Source organism: Neoarius graeffei, chromosome 14 (genome assembly GCF_027579695.1).
Source record: "Neoarius graeffei isolate fNeoGra1 chromosome 14, fNeoGra1.pri, whole genome shotgun sequence".
Taxonomy (NCBI): domain Eukaryota; kingdom Metazoa; phylum Chordata; class Actinopteri; order Siluriformes; family Ariidae; genus Neoarius; species Neoarius graeffei.
The window spans coordinates 39,814,972-39,839,989 of NC_083582.1; the positions used below are offsets into that span (position 1 = coordinate 39,814,972).

The window sequence follows — 25,018 nt, forward strand, 5'->3', positions numbered from 1 at the left end:
GTTTCCTCCGGGTGCTCTGGTTTCCCCCACAGTCCAAAGACATGCAGGTTAGGTTAACTGGTGACTCTAAATTGACTGTAGGTGTGAATGAGTGTGTGAATGGTTGTCTGTGTCTATGTGTCAGCCCTGTGATGACCTGGCGACTTGTCCAGGGTGTACCCCGCCTTTCGCCCGTAGTCACCTGGGATAGGCTCCAGCTTGCCTGCGACCCTGTAGAAGGATAAAGCGGCTAGAGATAATGAGATGAGATGAGACGTTCGTGCTGACCAACAGGGGAATCTGGGTGTTGAAGTGACAGTCTGGCACAATGAGGACTAAAGCAGTGATCTGTTCAGCAACACCAGTGATGTTGCTAGGGAAGGAGATGAGGGCTTGGGTATAACCCTTATAGGGGACATGTTGGCCTCCTGCACCTACCTGGAACAAGGCTTGGATGGGCTGAATGGGGAGGAAAGATAGGTTGTTCCAGTAGAATGTCTCAAACAGTTGTAACTTGAGATCCAGTGTCGAGGATGGACTCTCACTCTATTCCTTCAATAAAAACAGAGGCAGTGCAGCGTGGGCCTACAAGTCCAAGGGGGAGGAATTTATCATTCTTTTGGTGGTGATTTTCTTTCCAGAGTGTTCTCTTTATGATGGCGTTGAGGGGTTGGGGACTCATATTCTGGCCTTTAGCTCCTGAACGTCCTGAAACAGGAGCTGTTACGAGTTTAAAGGCATGGAGGAAACAATGTGTTGTGTTCTCTGAGCTTCACGTTTTCTTTTTAGTTCTGCATTCTTCTGATGGACCAGAACAGAGTTGGGAGCATTCAAACAGCGAGCAGCAATATGGCCGTCCTCACCACACTTAAAGCAGAAACAAGTCTTAGGGAAACGAGGAGTGTCATGTCGAGGCATGGAGGCATTTGTGACCATGCAGCTGGCTTCAACTTGATTTATGCTTGGCTGTGAGTTCATGCCATTCCTATCAGAGTGGCAACCTGTTTGCGCAGCTCGGATATCTCACTAAGCAACCTCTGTGTATCATCTTTCTTTTCAACAGGCACTTCAGTGTTGCTGTAACAGGTGGGTAAGCCATATACTGTGCGGGCATGTGCAATCGCTTTTGAGCTTCCCATATGCTTTTTCATCCTATCCATTTTGGCTGAACAGTGGTCTTCAGTTCTAAGCAGGAGCAGCAATTTGGGGAAAGGTGGAGGACTGTTCTTTTTCTGCTCAAACTGGAAGCTGATAAGCAAGGAGTGGTCCCAGCACCCTCTGCAAAACTGTCGGATTAAGTGTTTGTCTGAATTTTCAAAATGGACTCCCTTTCTAGAAATGACTTTTGTCAGGAGGGTCTGAAGTCTAAACAAGTAATCTGATGGCTTCTCGCCAGCATTTTGGTTCGTGCTCAAGAACTTTGCAAACAGCTCCTCTCCATCCTCTACAACATTAAAAGCTGACTCAAGATGATTAACATATGCACAAGGGGTTGACGTGGTCCCAAGTGGCTTTACTATGTCAGCGGCTGGGCCAACCAGACTGTCTAGAACTTTCCTCACCTTCTGTGAGTCTGTGACATAAGGGTCACTAAGAAGCAGCTCAACTTGAGTTTTCCATGTTTCATAATCCACTTCGCCGTTCGGCTTTGGAACTCTTCCTAAGAGGGTGTGGATTTTAGTCTGGCTTGTGTATGGTGGTGCAGAATCATTCCGGATGACATGTTCTACAACTGCTCTTTGGATGCTTGGAGGATTAATGACATCATCGGCAAGGCTCAGTGGGCTGTACCCAGCAGAGTGGGCGCTCAAAGGGGGATCTCCAGACATGGAAGAGCGACAGTTGCACTGCGTGTTCATGCTCTGAGTGGCTTTGACATCCATGCTGGTCTCAGTGTGTGATATGGGGCTGTCTCCGGGGATGGGAGTGCTGTCTGTTCTCTCAGAAGTCTGACTGAATCCGTCTAGGCTCTCCTTCCAGGATGCTGGCATATCCTGATGTGGCACTGCCACCTATGGCACTCAGTTCTTCTAGGTACTGTCGGGCAAGCTCTTTGCCCAAATCTTCTTGGCATATGTCTCTAACTGTTCTAACATAACAAAGTGGTTGGGTCATTGGGACTGGGTATATGGCCAAGGGTATCTGGGTTGATCATAGTTATTGAGTTTTCTGAAGCATAAACTATTAATACCCTGCCATTAGGTTGATTGGGCTCATCAGGAACTCTAATGCATTTTGAAATCTTGCCATTTTGTTCAAGAAAGCTAATTATCATTTCATCAGTGCATATTTGATCGACACCTGCTACTATCAAGCAGCATTGTCCATGTACTTTATAACGGTTGAAAAGATCCATGTTTGACTAAGGTGAGCACTATTTTCAAGTAGCCTAGTTCACTAGAAATATTTTTACAGTGAGGTGTGGTCAAAGGGGTGTGGTATGTGGTCTTAAAACCATTTAACCAATCTCCTGGCTGGCTCGCCAAACTTTCTGTAACCCGTATGACGAGGGAGGGGCCTGTGCTTGTGCAGGAACAGTCTAATTCTAAGTTCTAGGTTCTAGAGGAGACTGATTTAGGTTAGGCTAGACCACAATCAATTACTCACCCCAAACAACACACAACACTCACTGGTATAAAGATAAAAAAATACAACAACTATTTATTTAGACAAGTTAGAGAATAAGTCATTTACTCTGTGCAAATTATCAATCATGTAACCAGTATTCTAAGTGCAGTTAGTAAAGGTCTCAATATGAAGAATAAATAGCCACTCTATCAATAAATATTTAAAGACTTATTTAATTCCTACTAAAAATCTGTTTAACTCAGTTAAATTAAGTTGTGAATGGTAAGCTACTTTTGTTTCCTAGGGTTTTCCATGTGATACAAGTGTACCCAAAACACTGTTAAATTGTAACTAGATGTAAAAAAAAAAAAATGCATCAATACCAATATGCTATTAGTGCCGGCACTATGGTTCTAAATAACAAATAAATGAATGAAACAAACAAAATATTAAATAAAACCCAATTGAGATCTCAAAAAACAAACAAAAAATAATAAGCCTTAAGAAAACTGAGTGCACCCCCCAAAAAAATGAAATTAAAATAAGAATGGAGTGGGGATGTTAAATGTGTGGCTCAGTCCAATTTCCGATCCAAGTCTGCGTATTGTGTTCAAATTTGATCCTACCACAGTCACAGGGCAAGGGATGGTGGCAAGTAGCTAAGGGAGATCAGCCAGGAGATGTGAGGAGGCATGCAAGGGGGAATGGTGACAAGAGAGATGGGGACCACAGGTGGGGGACTCCAAGGTATCCACAGACGAAGACAACGGTGACACAGGGTTTCCAGGTGTACAAAAAAAGTCAGCATATCTGCTTTTAATCAAGATCTCCAATGATCTCAGGGTCTTGATTGTAGATAAGGATAGATTAGATGCCAGTTTCTCTCTCTCTCTCGGTATCGAAGGTAATCGTGTCTATCCAGTTTCTCGATTTCAAGTCTGGTTTTAAAGCGGCAGTTGCTTATTATTATTTGAGTAAACACTCTGGCGCATGCTTTAAGGGCTATCAGCAAACTCTCAGTGCATCAGAATGGGTTAGGGGGCATCTAAAAATCATATGGGTTACACTCGGATTATACAAGGCCATGTATAGCACTGTCTTTAACAAGACCAGAACTCTGGTTTGTGGTTCAGGTGTAATTGTGCTGGTCTGATTGCAGAGAGCTGGTGAAACTGTTCACCACAGAGAAGAGCTTTATGGAGGAACTGAAACAATTTCTCGATAAACTTATGTGCACCAATGTAAGCACCTTCACCATACTCCATGTCAGACCCTTGAGCGAAATACTTGCAGATTTTCATACAGAAATAAATCCAGGATGCTATTCTGTTTAAAAGTTCAATTAAACATGGAAATATTTCTGAGATCCATATAGTGCAGTATATTTATTAAAACTGTATTTTATTTGGAAAAATGTGTGACGGCATGTGAAAACCCCTCACATTCAGTATGTTGCCTTGCACACTAATTGTTAGGTTTATATAAGTATTATTCTTGACCAAGAAGGCAGTAATTTATTTGTGACCAAATTAAGGATTAATTTCGGTTCAGTTAAAATGACCTTATGTCTCGGCTGGACATTGTTTGGGAACATTTTGCTTGTTCTGATATGAAATGTGTATTTTTGATCAGAGATATGTCTGAACAGCGCCAAGGTCTGCAATGATGTCAGATCCACCCACAATGGCCTTTGATATCACACAGAACCACAGTTGCACAAAGAGTTAAGACTTTATATTTTTAAGATCCTTTATTATTTTGGACTATTGCATATACTATGGCAGTGATTTAGATTTAATTTTTAGATCTAAGATGCATTCAATGGTTTAAGTTAGTTTTATAGTTTTAAGTTAGTTTTATAATTACAGAATATAATTTAGGATTGTTAAAGACATATTTTTATGTTATTTTGCTTATGATTGTCTTACTACATATTGATGAAATCAAGATGTAATTTGCTGACTTAGCACAAGACACACATTCATGTGTTAAGAATTTATGAGCTTTTCATCCTTTAGCTTTTAGACCTTTTAAACTATTTCTGTTGGCATTAATTTCTGACTTCGTAGACTAGACATATTATCTTTGTTGAAAAATTCCATCACCATCTTAAGTACATGCATGTATTGCCCTATGTTATATCTGACCTGAAGGGGTGTACGTAGGCAATGACCTTTAAAATCTGTTTGTACCTTGCTATCATGTCATATCATCAGAAATATGTCATTATGTTATGATTTACACACACACTGATGGAGATTATTTGACCTGCCCCAAGATCAAGCTGCCCACTTGCTCGCAAGTCAAACACACACACATACATCTGAACATTCCATTAGAACAATGATGTAATTAAGATGTGACTTGCTCTCTCTCACACACACACACACACACACACACACACACACACACACAGTGGTGCTTGAAAGTTTGTGAACCCTTTAGAATTTTCTCTATTTCTTTCTATATATGACCTAAAACATCATCAGATTTTCACACAAGTCCTAAAAGTAGATAAAGAGAACCCAGTTAAACAAATGAGACAAAAATATTATACTTGGTCATTTATTTATTGAGGAAAATGATCCAATATTACATATCTGTGAGTGGCAAAAGTATGTGAACCTCTAGGATTAGCAGTTAATTTGAAGGTGAAATTAGAGTCAGGTGTTTTCAATCAATGGGATGACAATCAGGTGTGAGTGGGCACCCTGTTTTATTTAAAGAACAGAGATCTATCAAAGTCTGATCTTCATAACACATGTTTGTGGAAGTGTATCATGGCACGAACAAAGGAGATTTCTGAGGACCTCAGAAAAAGTGCTGTTGATGATCATCAGGCTGGAAAAGGTTACAAAACCATCTCTAAAGAGATTTGGACTCCACCAATCCACAGTCAGACAGATTGTGTACAAATGGAGGGAATTCAAGACCATTGTTACCCTCTCCAGGAGTGGTCGACCAACAAAGATCACTCCAAGAGCAAGGCATGTAATAGTCAACGAGGTCACAAAGGACCCCGGGGTAACTTCTAAGCAACTGAAGGCCTCTCTCACATTGGCTATTGTTAATGTTCATGAGTCCGCCATCAGGAGAACACTGAACAACAATGGTGTGCATGGCAGGGTTGCAAGGAGAAAGCCACTGCTCTCCAAAAAAAACATTGCTGCTCATCTGCAGTTTGCTAAAGATCATGTGGACATGCCAGAAGGTTATTGGAAAAATGTTTTGTGGACGGATGAGACCAAGATAGAACTTTTTGGTTTAAATGATAAGCATTATGTTTGGAGAAAGGAAAACACTGCATTCCAGCAATAAGAACCTTATCCCATCTGTGAAACATGGTGGTGGTAGTATCATGGTTTGGGCCTGTTTTGCTGCATCTGGGCCAGGACGGTGTGCCATCATTGATGGAACAATGAATTCTGAATTATACCAGTGAATTCTAAAGGAAAATGTCAGGACATCTGTCCATGAACTGACTCTCAAGAGAAGGTGGGTCATGCAGCAAGACAACGACCCTAAACACACAAGTCGTTCTACTAAAGAATAGTTAAAGAAGAATAAAGTTAATGTTTTGGAATGGCCAAGTCAAAGTCCTGACCTTAATCCAATGGAAATGTTGTGGAAGGACCTGAAGTGAGCAGTTCATGTGAGGAAACCCACCAACATCCCAGAGTTGAAGCTGTTCTGTATGGAGGAATGGGCTAAAATTCCTCCAAGCCGGTGTGCAGGACTGATCAACAATTACTGGAAACGTTTAGTTGCAGTTATTGCTGCACAAGGGGGTCACACCAGATACTGAAAGCAAAGGTTCACATACTTTTGCCGCTCACAGATATGTAATATTGGATCATTTTCCTCAATAAATAAATGACCAAGTATAATATTTTTGTCTCATTTGTTTAACTTAGTTCTCTTTATCTACTTTTAGGACTTGTGTGAAAATCTGATGATGTTTTAGGTCATATTTATGCAGAAATATAGAAAATTCTAAAGGGTTCACAAACTTTCAAGCACCACTGTAGACATAGATATCAAAATGATGTCACTCACTCACACCCCCCCCATAGACACACACATACACACATTCATGCACACATACACATAGATATCAAACAGTGATGTCATTTACACGCAGATAACACTCGTATATAATAACCCTCTGTATTCTTGTCCAATTGGGGGAAACTTGCGAATAAAGATGTGAACTACACTGGGGTTCCTGTCTTTCTTTGCGACTAACCCCCCCAGAGCTCTGGGCGGTACGAGGGCGGGGGTCCCGAGAAGTAAGTTGACTGTTTCCGACTGGGTGAACCCCAACACTAATATTCCACTATTATTCTGAGAATGGCGATATTCGGAATTTGATAACGGTCATGTAAACAGCATATGGATATTCCAAATTTGGCCTTATTCCAAATTTAGCATTTTCCGATTAAGACACACTAGATGCTGATATTATTCAGGATTTAGGAGCATTCTTTGGACATGTATACAGCAGAATCAGAATATTCATCTCAGTTGGGGTTTTTATGGCAGTTTGTGACCCACAGGCCTCTCGCCTGTTTACTATCTGCTCTGTGTGCTGTACACAAATCAACTAGACAATTGGAGTATACACGGCTGCATGCAAACGGGAATATTAGTGGAATATTCATTTCCATTAGCCATATAAACAGCTTAAGAGGAATGTTGTCTTTTTCCAAATAAGGGCAAAAACTGGAATATTTTGTGGCTGTAAACATAGCGATTGTGAAATTGTGACATTTTCTATGATATAAAGATTTGACTCTCAAGCTTCTTTTGAATTGAAATATATTCAGTCCCCCAGGATTTCACGGGCCTTTTTTGTGATTGTTGCGGGCTAAAATGTCTGTTGCGGGGGTCTTCGAAAAAATTGCGATGAAAGTTGTGGTGTTTTTAGGTTTTTGTTGCGATTACATTGCGGGAGGAAATGAAAGTTGCGAGAAATTGTTGCAATTTTCTCTTTTTGTGATTAAAATTGAGTGATGCGGTATGTTAAATATTAAGTTATTACTGAAAAACTATTGATTAAAAAAAACACACTGAGAAATGGTCCTATAAACAACTTTACCAATATAAAAGATTACCAGAACTACAAAAATGCAGAAAAAATAGGCTTTACTTATCCAAATGCACCTGTTGGTTCAAAAGTTAAAGTGCATAGAACCTCACAGCACAACATGAAGTTAGCTTAAAATATAATATAAATGCCTCAGCTTTCATGTAAGAAAAAAAAAAACTATTAATACTAGTACTGTGTGCAGGCAGTCTCTCCTGAAGACTAAATTAAACAATAATTATAAACTAATAAAATAAATGGCTCAGGCTTCATAGAAGAAAAAAACAATTTGAATAGAATCTCACAGTATGATGTTGAAGCTGCCTAAACAATGGAAAATAAAATACCATTTTGGCAAAAATGTTGGCATCCATTAATTTCTTGTATTAAGTAAAAAATAATGTAAAGTGCACACAGTCCTTCACTGTAAACATAACACACTTTCAGTAACAGAATTTAAGCCTATATAAACACTGACTCGCACATGCTGCTTCTCTTGAACATATACACGGAAGTAAGCAGTGTTGCCAGATACTGCTGACGTTTTCCAGCCTATATGTTCAAAACCCGCCAAAATGCAGTTGAAACTGCCCAATCTGGCAACACTGGAAGTAAGGCGGAAGGTAGTTTGTTGACGTCACCTCAAGACGACGCCAACGATTGGTCAAATTTGCGGGAAAGTTGCGGTGATTGGATATAATTGCAACACCGCCCTGAATTCACGGGGATTGGTTGAATTTGCATTGAAGTTGCAAATCGCAACATCGCGAAATCCTGGAGGGTCTGGTATATTTCTCTTTCTCTCCAGATGAAAAGTTCTAGCATTTTAAAATCTGGTTACCCCCAGAAAAAAAAAGAAACTTTTGAAAATTGCATTTAAAGAGCGTCACATACATTTTAACAGCCACTATCTGACTGAATTGATTAGGCTTATCTCCGTTTAGCTATGACACACAGCTGTTCAATAACTTGATCAAAGCATGACATTCACTGTGTGAGGAAATCTCACTTACCTAGCAAGGTTTCAGGCATCTTTAGGCACACTGACTGCTGTGTTTATTAAACTGGCTTCTTGCCTAACATGATCTTTGCAGCAAGATAGCCAGATACAATGGTGCTTGAAAGTTTGTGAACCATTTTGAATTTTCTATATTTCTGCATAAATATGACCTAAAACATCAGATTTTCACACAAGTCCTAAAAGTAGATAAAGATAACTCAGTTAAACAAATGAGACAAAGATATTATACTTGCTCATTTATTTGAGGAAAATGATCCAATATTACATATCTGTGAGTGGCAAAAGTATGTGAACCTTTGCTTTCAGTATCTGGTGTGACCCCCTTGTGCAGCAATAACTGCAACTAAACGTTTCCGGTAACTGTTGATCAGTCCTGCACACTGGCTTGGAGGAATTTTAGCCCATTCCTCCATACAGAACAGCTTCAACTCTGGGATGTTGGTGGGTTTCCTCACATTAACTGCTCGCTTCAGGTCCTTCCACAACATTTTGATTGGATTAAGGTCAGGACTTTGACTTGGCCATTCCAAAACATTAACTTTATTCTTCTTTAACCATTCTTTGGTAGAACGACTTGTGTGCTTAGGATCGTTGTCTTGCTGCATGACCCACCTTCTCTTGAGATTCAGTTCATGGACAGATGTCCTGACATTTTTCCTTTAGAATTCACTGGTATAATTCAGAATTCATTCTTCCATCAATGATGGCAAGCCGTCCTGGCCCAGATGCAGCAAAACAGGCTCAAACCATGATACTTCCTCCACCACCACCATGTTTCACAGATGGGATAAGGTTCCTGTGCTGGAATGCAGTGTTTTCCTTTCTCCAAACATAATGCTTCTCATTTAAACCAAAAAGTTCTATTTATCTTCTCTGTCCACAAAGCATTTTTCCAATAGCCTTCTGGCTTGTCCACATGATCTTTTGCAAACTGCAGATGAGCAGCAATGTTTTTTTTGGAGAGCAGTGGCTTTCTCCTTGCAACCCTGCCATGCACACCATTGTTATTCAGTGTTCTCCTGATGGTGGACCCATGAACATTAACATTGGCTAATGTTAGAGAGGCCTTCAGTTGCTTAGAAGTTACTCCGGGGTCCTTTGTGACCTTGCCGACTATTACATGCCTTGCTCTTGTCGTGATCTTTGTTGGTCGACCACTCCTGAGGAGGGTAACAATGGTCTTGAATTTCTTCCAATTGTGCACAATCTGTCTTACTGTGGATTGGAGGAGTCCAAACTCTTTTGAGATGGTTTTGCAACCTTTTCCAGCCCGACGAGCATCAACAACGCTTTTTCTGAGGTCCTCTGAAATCTCCTTTGTTCGTGCCATGATACACTTCCACAAACATGTGTTGTGAAGATCAGACTTTGATAGATCCCTGTTCTTTAAATAAAACGGGGTGCCCACTCACACCTGATTGTCATCCCATTGATTGAAAACACCTGACTCTAATTTCACCTTCAAATTAACTGCTAATCCTAGAGGTTCACATACTTTTGCCACTCAAATATGTAATATTGGCTCATTTACTTCAATAAATAAATGACCAAGTATAATATTTTTGTCTCATTTGTTTAACTGGGTTCTCTTTATCTACTTTTAGCACTTGTGTGAAAATCTGATGATATTTTAGGGCATATTTATGCAGAAATATAGAAAATTCTAAATGGTTCACAAACTTTCAAGCAACACTGTAGGATTAAAAAGTAAATGAATGTATGTCCATTTTATTTTGACGTGAATTGATTTGTCTGTATGGAGTTTGTATGTTCTCCCTGTGTCTGTGTGGGTTTCCTCCGGGTGCTCCGGTTTCCCCCACAGTCCAAAGACATGCACGTTAGGTTAATTAGTGGCTCTAAATTGACCGTAGGTGTGAGTGTGAATGGTTCATCTCTGTGTGTCAGCCCTGCGACGATCTGGCGACTTGTCCAGGGTGTACCCCACCTCTTGCCCATCGTCAGCTGGGATAGGCTCTAGCTTGCCCGTGACCCTGCACAGGATAAACAGTTATGGATAATGGATGGATGGATAAATAAAACTGCCACAAAAGGCATCAATACTACAAATGTTTTATTAACCTCCTAGAGCTTAGCGGTCACATGCGTGGACAGCACTTTTTAGAAATTCGGAACAAGAATCCACATATGTGGACATACTTTTTCTCTAAAAGTACATCTTATCAAAAGATGATGCTTAGTTTTTATTCTAATCAGGTTCTAATAAGCCCAAATAGCAAAGAGAAAATAAAAAATGCATGTAAAAAAACAGCTTGGGCCTTAGGAGGTTAAGCATATAACTTACCATAACAGCTTTTTTTTATAAAAACTTTTTACTGGAAGCCAATTGTTGTCGCGTTCTATTGGACACAGTACCAGGTCTGTTGGATTTAAGAAAATAAATCCTTCAAACATTGACTTTTGTTTACTTTGCTAGTGTGAGTTTCCTGTTAGAATCTAGATGTTCTTGATGTTCAACAATCCTGGCTCTTTTTCAGCTTCTTCCTCTTTGTTAATACAATTAGACCGTATACTTCAGGCACCATCACAGTTATACACAGACGAATAAAATCCGACTAATTCCTGTATAACTAAAATCTGGCTTCTGGTTAATTCATGTAGGTAGCAAATTCAGAAGGTCATTTTTGCTCTATAATGGCAAGTCTCTGATCTCCCAGTTGTGAAGGAAAGTTTTTCCTAAGTTGGGTGTCTGGCTCCTCAATACACAGGTGATTCATAGCAGCTGTGGCTGCAGAGATGCTCTGCAGTAGTGGGTCATATCCCTGGGGGATGCGTCACAGTCACCTGGCAACTGGAACTGATGCACTGATTGAACACATCTAAAGGCATTCTAATTATCACATGGGCCGGCACTGTCGCCTCACAGCAAGAAGGTCCTGGGTTCGAGCCCAGTGGCTGACAGGGGCCTTTCTGTGTGGTGTTTGCATGTTCTCCCCATGTCTGTGTGGGTTTCCTCCGGGTGCTCCGGTTTCCCACACAGTCCAAAGACATGCAGGTTAGGCTAATTGGTGGCTCTAAGTTGACTGTACGTAGGTGTGAATGAGTGTGAATGGTTGTTTGTCTCTGTGTCAGCCCTGTGATGACCTGGAGACTTGTCTAGGGTGTACCTTGCTTCTTGCCCATAGTCAGCTGGGATAGGCTCCAGCTTGCCTGCGACCCTGGACAGGATAAGCGGCTACGGATAATGGATGGAAGGATGGAATCATCACATCAGGAGGCCAGGGAAGGAAATGTCTGCAAGAGATAACTTAATGTGACTGAGCGTGAATCATAGCATGACAGGCTTATTGCATCCTCCTTATTCACAGCAGAGATCTGGCACATTTTATTTTCTCATTCAAATTTGAAAAAACTTTTTAATGTCAAACAGTTGTAATGCCGTTTTTGTTTTATTTTATTGTCTCACCTAGGATGCAGATTTGAAAAAAATAACTAGACAGTAAAGGCACTGAGGAGCTTCCTCGGGATGAAGAATGATGGGAGGTTCCGGCGCTGCTAGAGACACCTGAACCCAAGAGTAAGCTCCAGGCCTGGCTGTAGTGTCGTGAAGAAGGGTCACATCACACACCCTGATTTTTTAAAAGTGGTTTTGAAGTGTCATATACAGAACATTTCAAGATTCAAGAAGTTTGTCATATGCATAGTAAAAACACGAAGGTTCAGACAATCCAATGAAATTCTTATTTTGCTGCTGTCCTTACACACAACAATAACACATACACCCAAAGACATGACAAAAAGATGCCCGAAAAGGGAATAAAAGTAATAAAAGCAGTAAATGTAGTAAAACTAAATAGGTAAAAGAAGTGCCAGAAAAAAACAGTCAATTTGTAAAGTGACTCTGTGCTTTGTGCAAACAGGTATCTGCAGTGGGGATGCTGGAGAATGGGGAGTGCAGTATTTCGTGTGATAGCCTGTGGATAGAAACTGTGAGTCTTGTAGTCCTTGATTTGACACTCCGGTAGTGTCTCCCTGACGGCAGGAGTGTAAAGAGACTGTTGTGGGTGGGTGTTGTCCTTAATAATGTTATGGGCCCTCCTGATGACCCTGGAATTATAAATGCCCTGTAGTGATGGGAAGGCTGTTCCAGAGATGGACTGGGCAGTCTTTATCACCCGTTGGAGAGCCTTCTTGTCCTGAGCAGTACAGTTTCCATACCCCACTGTGATGGAGCTGGTGATGACACTCTCAACTGTGCATCTGTAGAAGTTGCTGAGGATTTTGGTTGGCATGCCAAACTTCATCAGCTTTCTCAAGAAATATAGTCTCTACTGTGACTTCTTCAGAAGCTGCTGAGTATTGTGAGACCAGGTGAGGTCCTCACTGATGTGAGGGCCAAGGAACTTAAAAGTTCTCACCCTCTCCACCTGTCTCCCCCATGTATATGGGGCACATTTGCAGCTCTGACATGCACCGCCGCTTTAGTCTCAGCACCGTTCCCTTTCCAGTACTGTTATTTTCCTTCATCTTCTATGCGTGTGTTGCGCGCACATGGACACAGTGTAGCATGCTCATATGTTAATAGGGATTTGTTCAGTGCAGTGCTCACGGACATGAAGGAGCGGCTGTTACTGGGGCTGTAGGAGTGCAGAGGAAGGAGGGAATCATCCCTCGCTTGTCTTTTCCTCTTACAGGATTCAATAACCATCACACACACACACACACACACACACACACACACACACACACACACACACATTCCATTGCTCTGACTAAGTAAAAAATATTAAATTTGTCATAAGCCCGTTTTCACTTTATCCTGTTAGTACTGCTGCTTAGCATTCCCCCCCCCCTTTTTGTTGTTAGAGCTCTTTACCAACAGCTCATTAGGAACTGTGAGTGCACAGGAAGTGGAAATGAACACAGAAGGTTAAACTGAACTGCTGGCCTCCCAAAGAATCACTCAGCAAAATGAGGCAGAAACACAGATGTGTGCACAGGCTCTCACACTATCTGCTCGATCATGTGACAAGTTAAGGGGAAAAAAAGCTGTTGCTGTCCTTTAAATGCAGAAATCCCATAGGGAAGAGTTCTCATTCCATAAAACCTCCAACGTGTACTGTTTTATTTGTGGTACTGCCTTATAGTATTTGTAGACCATTTGTACAAGCTGGAGGATGTTTTTTTTTGAAATACTTAAGTGCTTTTTTTTTTTTTATAAAGTGCTCTCAATAAGTGTATCTGCTAAATGCTGTAAATGTTATAATAGGCATCTCATCTCATCTCATTATCTCTAGCCGCTTTATCCTTCTACAGGGTCGCAGGCAAGCTGGAGCCCATCCCAGCTGACTACAGGCGAAAGGCGGGGTACACCCTGGACAAGTCGCCAGGTCATCACAGGGCTGACACATAGACACAGACAACCATTCACACTCACATTCACACCTACGGTCAATTTAGAGTCACCAGTTAACCTAACCTGCATGTCTTTGGACTGTGGGGGAAACCGGAGCACCCGGAGGAAACCCACGCGGACACGGGGAGAACATGCAAACTCCACACAGAAAGGCCCTCGCCGGCCCCGGGGCTCGAACCCAGGACCTTCTTGCTGTGAGGCGACAGCGCTAACCACTACACCACCGTGCCGCCTATAATAGGCATATCAGGTGAAAATTCAAATTTAATCCAAATTGCTTGAAACTTATCACCGAATTCAGAATTGAATGCAGAACATACTTTTTACAGAATTAAAATGTTTATCCATCCTTGAGATATTACAAATATCAAAGATTGAAAAAATGGCTTAATTTTTAGAAAACTGCCATAATATTCTGTATGAGGATCACATGGATCCCGAGATACTTAAACTCCTCCACTTGAGGCAGGACTTCTCCACCAACCTGGAGAGGGCAAGCCACCCTTTTCCGGTCGAGAACCATGGCCTCGGACTTGGAGGTGCTGATTCTCATCCCAGCCGCTTCACACTCGACTGCAAACCGCCCCAGTGCATGCTGAAGGTCCTGGTTTGAAGAAGCCAACAGGAAAACATCATCCGCAAAAAGCAGAGATGAAATCCTGTGGTTCCCAAACAGGATTCCTTCCAGCCCCTGGCTGCGCCTAGAAATTCTGTCCATAAAAATTATGAACAGAACCGGTGACAAAGGGCAGCCCTGCCGGAGTCCAACATGCACTGGGAACAGGTCTGACTTACTGCCGGCAATGCGAACCAGACTCCTGCTCCGTTCGTACAGGGACCGGACAGCCCTTAGCAAAGAGCCCCGAACCCCATACTCCCGAAGCACCCCCCACAGAATACCACGGGGGACACGGTCGAATGCCTTCTCCAGATCCACAAAGCACATGTGGACTGGTTGGGCAAACTCCCATGAACCCTCGAGCACCCTATGAAGGGTATAGAGCTGGTCCAGTGTTCCGCGACCAGGACGAAAACCGCATTGTTCCTCCTGGATCCAAGGTTCGACTATCGGTCGAATTCTCCTCTCCAGTACCCTGGAGTAAACTTTCCCTGGGAGGCTGAGAAGTGTGATTCCCCTATAATTGGAGCACACTCTCCGGTCCCCTTTCTTAAAAAGAGGGACCACCACCCCAGTCTGCCACTCCAGAGGCACTGTCCCCGACCGCCACGCAATGCTGCAGAGGTGTGTCAACCAAGACAGCCCCACAACATCCAGAGACTTGAGATACTCAGGGCGGATCTCATCCACCCCCGGTGCCTTGCCACCGAGGAGCTTGCAAACCACCTCAGTGACTTCGGCTTGGGTAATGGACGAGTCCACCTCTGAGTCATCAGCCTCAGTCTCCTCAGTGGAAGGCATGACGGTGGGATTGAGGAGATCCTCAAAGTATTCCTTCCACCGCCCGACAATGTCCCCAGTCGAGGTCAACAGCTCCCCACCCGCACTGTAAACAGTGTTGGCAGAGTACTGCTTCCCCCTCCTGAGGCGCCGGACGGTTTGCCAGAATTTCTTCGAGGCCGACCGATAGTCCTTCTCCATGGCCTCCCCGAACTCCTCCCAGTTCCGAGTTTTTGCCTCCGCAACTGCCCGAGCTGCAGCACGCCTGGCCTGCTGATAACCGTCGGCTGCCTCAGGAGTCCCGGAGGTCAACATGGCCCGATAGGACTCCTTCTTCAGCTTGACGGCATCCCTTACTTCCGGTGTCCACCACCGGGTTCGGGGATTGCCGCCACGACAGGCACCGGAGACCTTGCGGCCACAGCTCTGAACAGCTGCGTCCACAATGGAGGTAGAGAACATGGTCCACTCAGACTCAATGTCCCCCGCCTCCCTCGGAAGCTGGGAAAAGCTCTCCCGGAGGTGGGAGTTAAAGACCTCCCCAACAGAGTGCTCGGCCAGACGTTCCCAGCAGACCCTCACCATACGTTTGGGCCTGCCAGGTCTGTCCAGCTTCCTCCTCCGCCAGCGGATCCAACTCACCACCAGGTGGTGATCAGTTGACAGCTCAGCCCCTCTCTTCACCCGAGTGTCCAAGACATAGGGCCGGAGATCAGATGAAACGACTACAAAGTCGATCATCGACCTCCGACCTAAGGTGTCCTGGTGCCACGTGCACTTATGGACACCCCTATGCTCGAACATGGTGTTCGTTATGGACAAACCGTGACTAGCACAGAAGTCCAATAACAAAACACCACTCGGGTTCAGATCGGGGAGGCCGTTCCTCCCAACCACGCCCCTCCAGGTGTCACTGTCGTCGCCCACGTGAGCATTGAAGTCCCCCAGTAGCACAATGGTCATGACCTATGGTCATGAGCTTTGGGTAATGACAGAAAGAACAAGATCGCGGATACAAGCGGCTGAAATGAGTTTCCTTCGCAGGGTGGCTGGGCGTCCCTTAGAGATAGGGTGAGAAGCACAGTCACTCGGGAGGAGCTCGGAGTAGAGCCGCTGCTCCTCCACATCGAGAGGAACCAGCTGAGGTGGCTCGGGCATCTTTTTCGGATGCCTCCTGGACGCCTCCCTGGGGAGGTGTTCCAGGCATGTCCCCCTGGGAGGAGGCCCCGGGGAAGACCCAGGACACGCTGGAGGGACTATGTCTCTCGGCTGGCCTGGGAACGCCTCGGTGTTCTTCCCGAGGAGCTGGCCGAGGTGTCTGGGGAAAGGGAAGTTTGGGCTTCCATGCTTAGACTGCTGCCTCCGCGACCCGGTCCCGGATAAGCGGAAGAAGACGAGACGAGACGAGACGAGGATCACATGGTCCAAAATGGGCCTCATTAACAAATGAGATCAAATGTTTGGTTTTTTTACTAACTTTTTTATTTTTCAAGATATTTACATGGAAATTGGCAGCACACAGATGGTTGTATACTGAATACAAAGTTTGAAAAATTAGTAAAAACCAATTCTGCAAATTAGTATTTAATTAGTATCAATTATGCTAATTAGGTAAACATTAAATCGGTACACTCAATAAACAAGTAATAAAGGATTATTTCTAATACCCTCTTTGTGCTCTGTAGGCCTTTGTATTTCTCAAACGTAGGGCCTACTAGTGTTTATATGAAAGAATATAAATGATAATGTTCAGTTTTCAAGGCGAACCTCGAAAAACTGTGATCTACAATAAATAATTCCAATTAATTGAACTGAAATTGACACTCGCATTTCTGACTTCCGTTTTTTTTTAAATCTCATTCTGACCACAAAGATCTCAATATTTTTCATCAGAACAACTAGTTATATTCTAAAATATTTTATTTACATATACATCAGCCCTGTGATGACCTGGCGACTTGTCCAGGGTGTACCCCGCCATTCGCCCGTAGTCAGCTGGGATAGGCTCCAGCTTGCCTGAGATCCTGTAGAAGGATAAAGCGGCTACAGATAATGAGATGAGAAATGAGATTTATTTACATGACTCAGTTTTATTTGAAAAAATAAGTAGGTAAAGCTATGAAAACTCACTTCAAAGTCTCCCGTGAATCAGAACATCAAAACTAGCTGACGGAAAATTTTGCTGAACACTTCATCAGAAACAGTGGGAGCTAGAGAACAGCCCTATAAAAGTTCTGATCGATATTCACAAGTAATCCAATCAGAAACCGATCAGAAGAGAGAGAGCCTGACCGCTTTTCCATGACTCAAAAAGCACCGGCAGTTTCCCAACATTACGCGAGCAGAGTTTTTACTTTGTTGTATCAACTTCAACCTACCGTTACTCCCCTTTGGGAGTAACGGCAGGTTGAAGTTGATACAACAAAGTAAAAACTCTGCTCTACTGAACAGAGCTTAACAAGATAAATTTCTTTGGAAAGCAGAGAAGCTTTTTAATGATTAGGTTCATGATAGAAAATATTCAAGAGTTAAACAATGACAGATTTGGAAACTCAGATGAGTGTCTGCATGCACAGTTTTCACAGCACAGCCAGCAAGCGTCTGATATGCCTAGTTCATTCTCTCTCTCATTATCTCTAGCCGCTTTATCCTTCTACAGGGTCGCAAGCAAGCTGGAGCCTATCCCAGCTGACTACGGGTGAAAGGCGGGGTACACCCTGGACAAGTCGCCAGGTCATCACAGGGCTGACACATAGACACAGACAACCATTCACACTCACATTCACACCTACGGTCAATTTAGAGTCACCAGTTAACCTAACCTGCATGTCTTTGGACTGTGGGGGAAACCGGAGCACCCGGAGGAAACCCACGCGGACACGGGGAGAACATGCAAACTCCACACAGAAAGGCCCTCGCCGGCCCCGGGGCTCGAACCCAGGACCTTCTTGCTGTGAGGCGACAGCGCTAACCACTACACCACCGTGCCGCCTGATATGCCTAGTTATATTATAAAATACTTAATACTGACAATACTATTCATTCAAACTGTATTAATCAAGGCAAGTTTTATCGTCATCCCCAAAATATCCATGATATGCCACATCTTGGTAGCCAGGGCTAAATGCAAATAGTGCAATGGTCCTCACCTGTCTGCTTGTGTGTACGCAGGAAAAGGAAGCCAGGCAGTGGAGGCAGTAATGAAGATGTGGCCTCCTCCAGCACCTCCAACCTCTTCAGCTCCTGCTCACTGGGGCTCTGGAGCTGAAAGCAGCTCACTCAATACAAGTGCTCAGGAAAATACAGCAGAACTCCAGCTACACCGAGAGCCAGGTGCTCCAAGTATTCAGGGATTTCAGGGACCCAGGTCAAGCGATCACATTCCACACACAGAAGGTTAGTGTTTGTGTTAACAGCTGACAAGATCAAGAGCAGAATGAAGTGATTTCCAGTGATGTTGGAGTAACTGATATTTCTCATTTAGATATTGAGTTGTGTAGCAAATCTGTGTTATACTATGTTTAAGTGACATGACAGCCAGACGTTCATTTTCTATATACATGCGACACAGAACTGTGAGTTACTTGAGTTGTTTCAATTCTGTTCCAAGAAACTATGATGTGGTGAAGCAACAAATCCATACAGTTGGTTCAAATGATACTTCAGACCAAACCTATGGTGTGTGTGATCTGACATGTGCTTAGTTACCCACTCAGAATTTTGGTTACTAGCTGCAGTCAGTTCCCATTGACTGTTTAACTTGTAGAAGTGGATGAAAAATCTTATTGTGATTTCATTTTATCTGGTCATGACTTCCAAGAAAATAAAGCTTGGAAGGAAGTAATTGTTGGTCCTTCTGGTGAGTGTCCTAGTGAGTACCAAGACTAGAATCAAAACCAATTTACACACTGTGGTTACCACCTCCACAGACTTTGTTGGAGGAGGTGATGTTTTCATTTCCGTTTGTTTGTTTGACTGTTCCTAACGTAACTCAAAAAGTAGTGAACAGATTTTGATGAAATTTGGAGGAAAGGTGAACCATGGACCAAGGAACAATTGATTAGATTTTGATGCAAATCCGAATATGTGCCTTGGCGGAGGTATGCACGCTACTGAGTGCCCTTCTAGTTTAATGTGTGTTTAGCTAGCTAGCTTTTGAAGCTATACACACTGTAGCTACTACTGTATCATATTGAAACTAAACAAATGTTGTGCATGGCAAGTGTAAATGGAGCTTTATTCTCAATCTCAAAAAAGGCTTTCTAGTCTCTCTCTCTCTCTCTCTCTCTCTCTCTCTCTCTCTCTCTATATATATATATATATATATATATATATATATATATATAACATTTTTTTTTTGTTTTTGTTTAATTACACAAGCTCCCAAAGCTGCTGTGCAGATGGTCCAGGGTGTTGATGCTACTTACGAAGCCCATGCTGGGTCCAGTGCAGTTCCTGGTGAACAAGCTGAAACCAGCGAGGACAAGCCAGAGAGCAACAGTACTCCATCTCCAGCAGGAGAACAAGAGTCCACACTGCAGCCTTCAAAGCAGTATGTTGTTTTGCTTCTGTCTTAAAGCAAGATGGCCTTTCAATTTCATAAAGTCGGTGAAATTTATTTCCCTCTGAAATTGTCATTGTGATTATGTATTTGTTTCTGTAATATCTCAAAAAAAAAAAAGCCATTCTGTGGCTGGGAAGTTGTTTCTTTTGAGGGGATTCCCTAGCAAATAATATGCATGAAATCGCATGCTTTGCGCAGTCAAGCAGAGAGAGGAAGTCCGGTGTGCGCAGGTTCATTGACCATGCACTGACCCAGTTACATCATTTTGCTGCGAGACGAGGAGCTAAATCACAACATTCGCACTGCAACTTCCGTACTCAAGTTGTGACAGAAAATTTGACAGAGCTAATGGATCCTACACATCAAATGCTGGGTAGTATGTTTCTCCCTATCATAAATATTGTAATTAGTGAAGAACATGCTGCAATTAGCCCAAAATATGTATCTTTTTGAGGTGAACTTGAGCCTGGTCACTCATCTTGTTGAAGTCTGTTTTTCCTTAAGCGTATTCTAGCCAATATTCGTTAGTGATAATGAAAATTATATATTAATTTCACAATGTAAATATTATTCCTGTGCATTAGATAGTTTACATAGAAGGTCCTTTTTTTATCATTGCGATGGTGAAGACCGCCGAGTGAAAATGTGTGTAATTAGAGTATACACCTATATTGCATAACTTCTGGTGAATAACCTCTCGATTCACTACCATACTGTACAGTTTATTTCGTTGAGCAAGAGAGTATACAGTTCTTTTTCAGTGTGGCAGCAGGGGCGTGGTCAAGTGCCAGTTTGTGAATGGAGAGTGAGGCCAGGGAAGGTGCTCTGTGTGTGGAGTGAGGATCTCTTCCCCTGGCTGAAATCACGTTGGTGCAGTGGCTCACAGTTTAGTTTGAAACTGCTGAAAAGCATGTTGTGTTAAGTGACAGTTTAAAAAATAAAAACGAAAGTGACATTGATCTTGCCTGCATAGTTCAGTGTCCACTATATCAGGGAAGCAGTTATATTCATCTTTTTGATTTGTTTGCTAATGTTTTTGCCAAACATAGTGATCAGACCCTGGGCTGCGATACCTTCAGGGGCAGGCGGTGAACTAGCAGGTTCCCTGCAAAGGCTCCCCCCGCTCCTGGCAGGTCCAACCATGGTGGGATGGTTCCCAGGGGAGCTGCTGCTGGCTAATAGCACCTGCACCGCCTCAGCCCCCGATGGGTGGTCTACAAATCCAGCCGAGGTTGTGCGTTGGGTTAGCAACCACCCACATAAAACAAACCCACTACAAAACCTCACATATGCCCCTTTTCCACCAAAGCAGTTCCAGGGCTGGTTCGGGGCCAGTGCTTAGTTTGGAACCGGGTTTTCTGTTTCCACTGACAAAGAACTGGCTCTGGGGCCAGAAAAACCGGTTCCAGGCTAGCACCAACTCTCTGCTGGGCCAGAGGAAAGAACCGCTTATGTCAGCGGGGGGGCGGAGTTGTTAAGACCGACAACAATAGCAAGACCGCGAAAGATCGCCATTTTTAAGTGACGAGAAGCAGCAGCTGCACAAACGCGAAGTCATTTATTATTATTGTTGTTGCTGCTGCTTCTTCCACATTGTTTTTGCTTCGATATTCGCGCTAAGGTTTATGCAAACGTAACGGCATAACTGACGTATACAGCGACATAATGACGTATACAACGACGTAACTGACGTATACAGCAACGTAATGACGTGTCTTCTCTTAGCACCGCAAGCGATGGAAAAGCAAGCTGGTTCTCAGCTGGCTCGCAAGTTGAACGAGTTGTGAACCAGCACCAGCACTGGCTCCGGACCAGCCCTGGAACTGATTTGGTGGAAAAGGGGTAATATGGAACCCAAACTGGACTGACTCCAATGGAACCCCAACCATGGATTGGATGGACCTACGAGTTAAGCCTAACGGAACTGCAACAATAAGAGTTGCAACCTGGAACGTATTGTCCATGAAACGGGAAGGATCAGCAGAGCTGGTTGCCAACGAACTGGCATGCCTGAGCGTCGCAGTAGCAGGTCTTACAGAAGTATGCTGGCCTGGATCTGGCACACATGTAGCAAACAACTACAATTTCCTTTGGTCGGGCAGGGATGACTGCCAACATCGCCAAGGGGCTGCACTTGCCCTAGCTCCACCTGCCTCCCTAGCACTAGTCCACTGGAAACCAGTGAACAACAGACTGCTCCTTGCCCGCCTACACCACAGCTATGGCAGAATTTCTGTCATTGTAGCCTATGCCCCAACCAACATGGCAGCAGACGAGGAAAAGGACAAGTTTTTCACCCAGTTATCGCTTATGACTGACATCTCCAGACATGACATCGTTTGGATCCTTGATGACCTCAACACTACAACTGGGCCCGATAGAGCCAGGTTTGAGTGCCCTAGGCCCCCATGGAACTGGCACCTGCAACAACAATGGCATAAGACTCCTAGAGTTCTGCTCCAACTTTCTCCTACGAACAGAGCGCTCCTTCTTCCGGCACAAGCTCATACACAGCATGACCTGGATCAGCAACGACGGCCACACAAGGAAAGAACTGGACCACATCCTTACCAGCCGACGCTGACACACTTCAACAGACTGCCATGTCTACCGCAGTGCCAAGCTGGGAAACTCCGACCACAGGCTGCTCGCCATGACAGTCTGTCTTCGACTGAAAAGGAACCACTCCACCAAAGCACAGTGCAAGGTTGACATCTCCAAACTGTGGTCTCCTGAAGTCGCAGCCCACTTCCAGCTGGACCTTCACAACCGCTTCGCCGCCCTGCCTACAGACCCAGATGAGGACAATCCAGAGAAGCTCTGGAACGACCTCAAGCAAAGCATCACTGCTGCAGCCAGGGTGCTTGGGCACAAGAGAATGAAGGAGAGGAAGGACTTCCTGTCAGAGGAAACTTTGTGTTGTGGAGGCAAGAACAGCCAGACTGGCAGGGAGTGCAGATGTCTTAATGCCAAACGCAACAAGCTGAACTGGCTCGACAACCTACCAGAAGAAGCAGAGGCGGCTGCCCATAGAGGCGACCAAGGCTTCCTCTACAGGACCCCAGGGCCAGATTATGGGGGGTCTGGGCCCCGGGGCCAGGAGTTCGCAAAGCCCCCCCCCCACACACAAAGGCTACTGAGGTCGCAAACTAGCAGAGGGCAACATGTGAATTAAGTAAATAAAGTGACATGAACATACTGTATGTTTAGAACATTTAAGGCATACAATGTTAGTGATTAAAGATATATGTATTGTGTCAAGAAGTTAACAAGGAAACTGATTAGGATATGTCAATAATTAAGCCATACCTAAGGAATAATTCATTCTAGGCTATATAAGTTTTTTTTTTTTTTCCTACTCTTCCTTCTTGCAAAGTCATCCACTAATTCATCAAAGTTAAGCTGTCGAACCAACTCTGATTCAATTGCCAAAAGAGAAAGTGAATTCAAGCGGTTTTGGCACATTGTCATCCTTAGTTCATTCTTAATACGAGCCAGTCTGGAGAATGAACATTCCCCTTCACAATTTGTAATAGGCAGGGTAAAAAAAAAAGTCTGAGTGCTATGTAGACATTTGGAAAAGTGGACTGTAGATCCAAATCCACCATGGTCTTCAGCATTGTACTTGGGCATTTTTGATTTTCTGACATGAATGATTTGTATTGTACAAGTTCCTCTGCCAGGCTCATGTCCAAATCTGTGTGATATGCTTCAGCAAGTGATTTGGCCCTTGAAGTGAGCTCACTGTTGGACATATTGTCAGGCATGAAAAGAACATGAAAAAGATTGGTCAAGTGTGTGTATGCGGTTAACTGATGGTTAAGACAGGACACAAGTTTGTCAATTAGAACATTGAATGTTTCAATCCGAAACTTTTCTTTTCCACTAAATTCAACACCTGGCTCTTCATTTTCATCAGCCATACGTTTGCGCTTCTTTGTGCGCTGGAGGTCATGCCTGTAGTCTTGGGAGACTGAATGGGTAACATTTAAAGCTGACCCTTCAAAAAGGCGAAATTGTCTCTCTGTTGTGCCACAAAGTCACGAAGTGAAAGGAGAAGCAGTGTAGCTGTGTGTATGTCAATGTTATGTTTCTGCAACTGCAGACTTGTGGCTTGGAACCGCTGCAGTATTGTATCCCGAAAGTGTGCCATGAAGGCTATCTCTAGGGTGTCCAGCTTGCCACAGAGTGCAGAGGCCTCGCTTCTAGTTTCACATTTCTCCTGTGAATCTTTGGAAATATTGTTCAGTGCCTCTCTCAATTGTGGATAATATTTCCAAAGAGCCTTTGTGGATTCAGCTCTTGAACTCCAGCGAGTACCTGACAATGATTTCAATGCGAGTTTCACATCTGTATCACGAAACACCTTTCCCCACCTGTGTGTTGACGAGGTACAAAATGTGTATAATGATTGCACAAAGTCAAAGAAACTGCCAGCTTCTGGGCAACTATCAACAGCACTGACACCAACTAAATTCAACAAATGTGCTGCACAGGGGACATAAATTAATGGGTTTATTCATTTCAGATGAGCTTGGACTCCATTGTATTTTCCTGACATATTACTTGCATTGTCATAAGACTGGCCTCTACAGTTAGTTAAGTCTAGGCCCAGGTTCTCCACCATAGCAACAACACACTCAGCCAAACTGCTCCCACTATGATTTCCAACAGGCTCAAAAGTCAGAAAATGCTCAACTACTTCTCCACCATTATTTACAAACCTGAAAATAAGTGAGTTGGTCCACATGAGCAAAGTCTGGAGTGGAGTCAACTATAACAGAAAAGTATTTGGACTCTTTAATCTCGCTGATAATTGCTTCCTTTGTTCTTTCTCCCATTAAGTGGATAAATTCCTCACAGATTGTTGATGGGTGGTAGGACACGGAGCCTTTGCCCTTGCCTCCAAACCTTTGGAGATGGTCGGCTAGAAAAGGGTCAAATTTGGCCAACAGTTCGACAATGCCCAAGAAATTACCATTGTGAGGTGATCCCAGCTGCTCATCGTCTCCCCTGAAAGCAAGGCC

The 25,018-nt window shown here is 43.5% G+C and overlaps 1 protein-coding gene across 1 annotated transcript in view; it reads left to right on the forward strand.

Moving 5' to 3' along the window:
• LOC132897587 (uncharacterized) overlaps positions 1–25,018 on the forward strand; it is a 71,787-nt gene that overhangs the window by 21,368 nt on the left and 25,401 nt on the right. Inside the window, 3 exon segments of the mRNA XM_060938836.1 lie at positions 1,685–1,872; positions 18,599–18,760; positions 22,589–23,072. Coding sequence (XP_060794819.1) covers positions 1,685–1,872; positions 18,599–18,760; positions 22,589–23,072 — 834 coding nt within the window.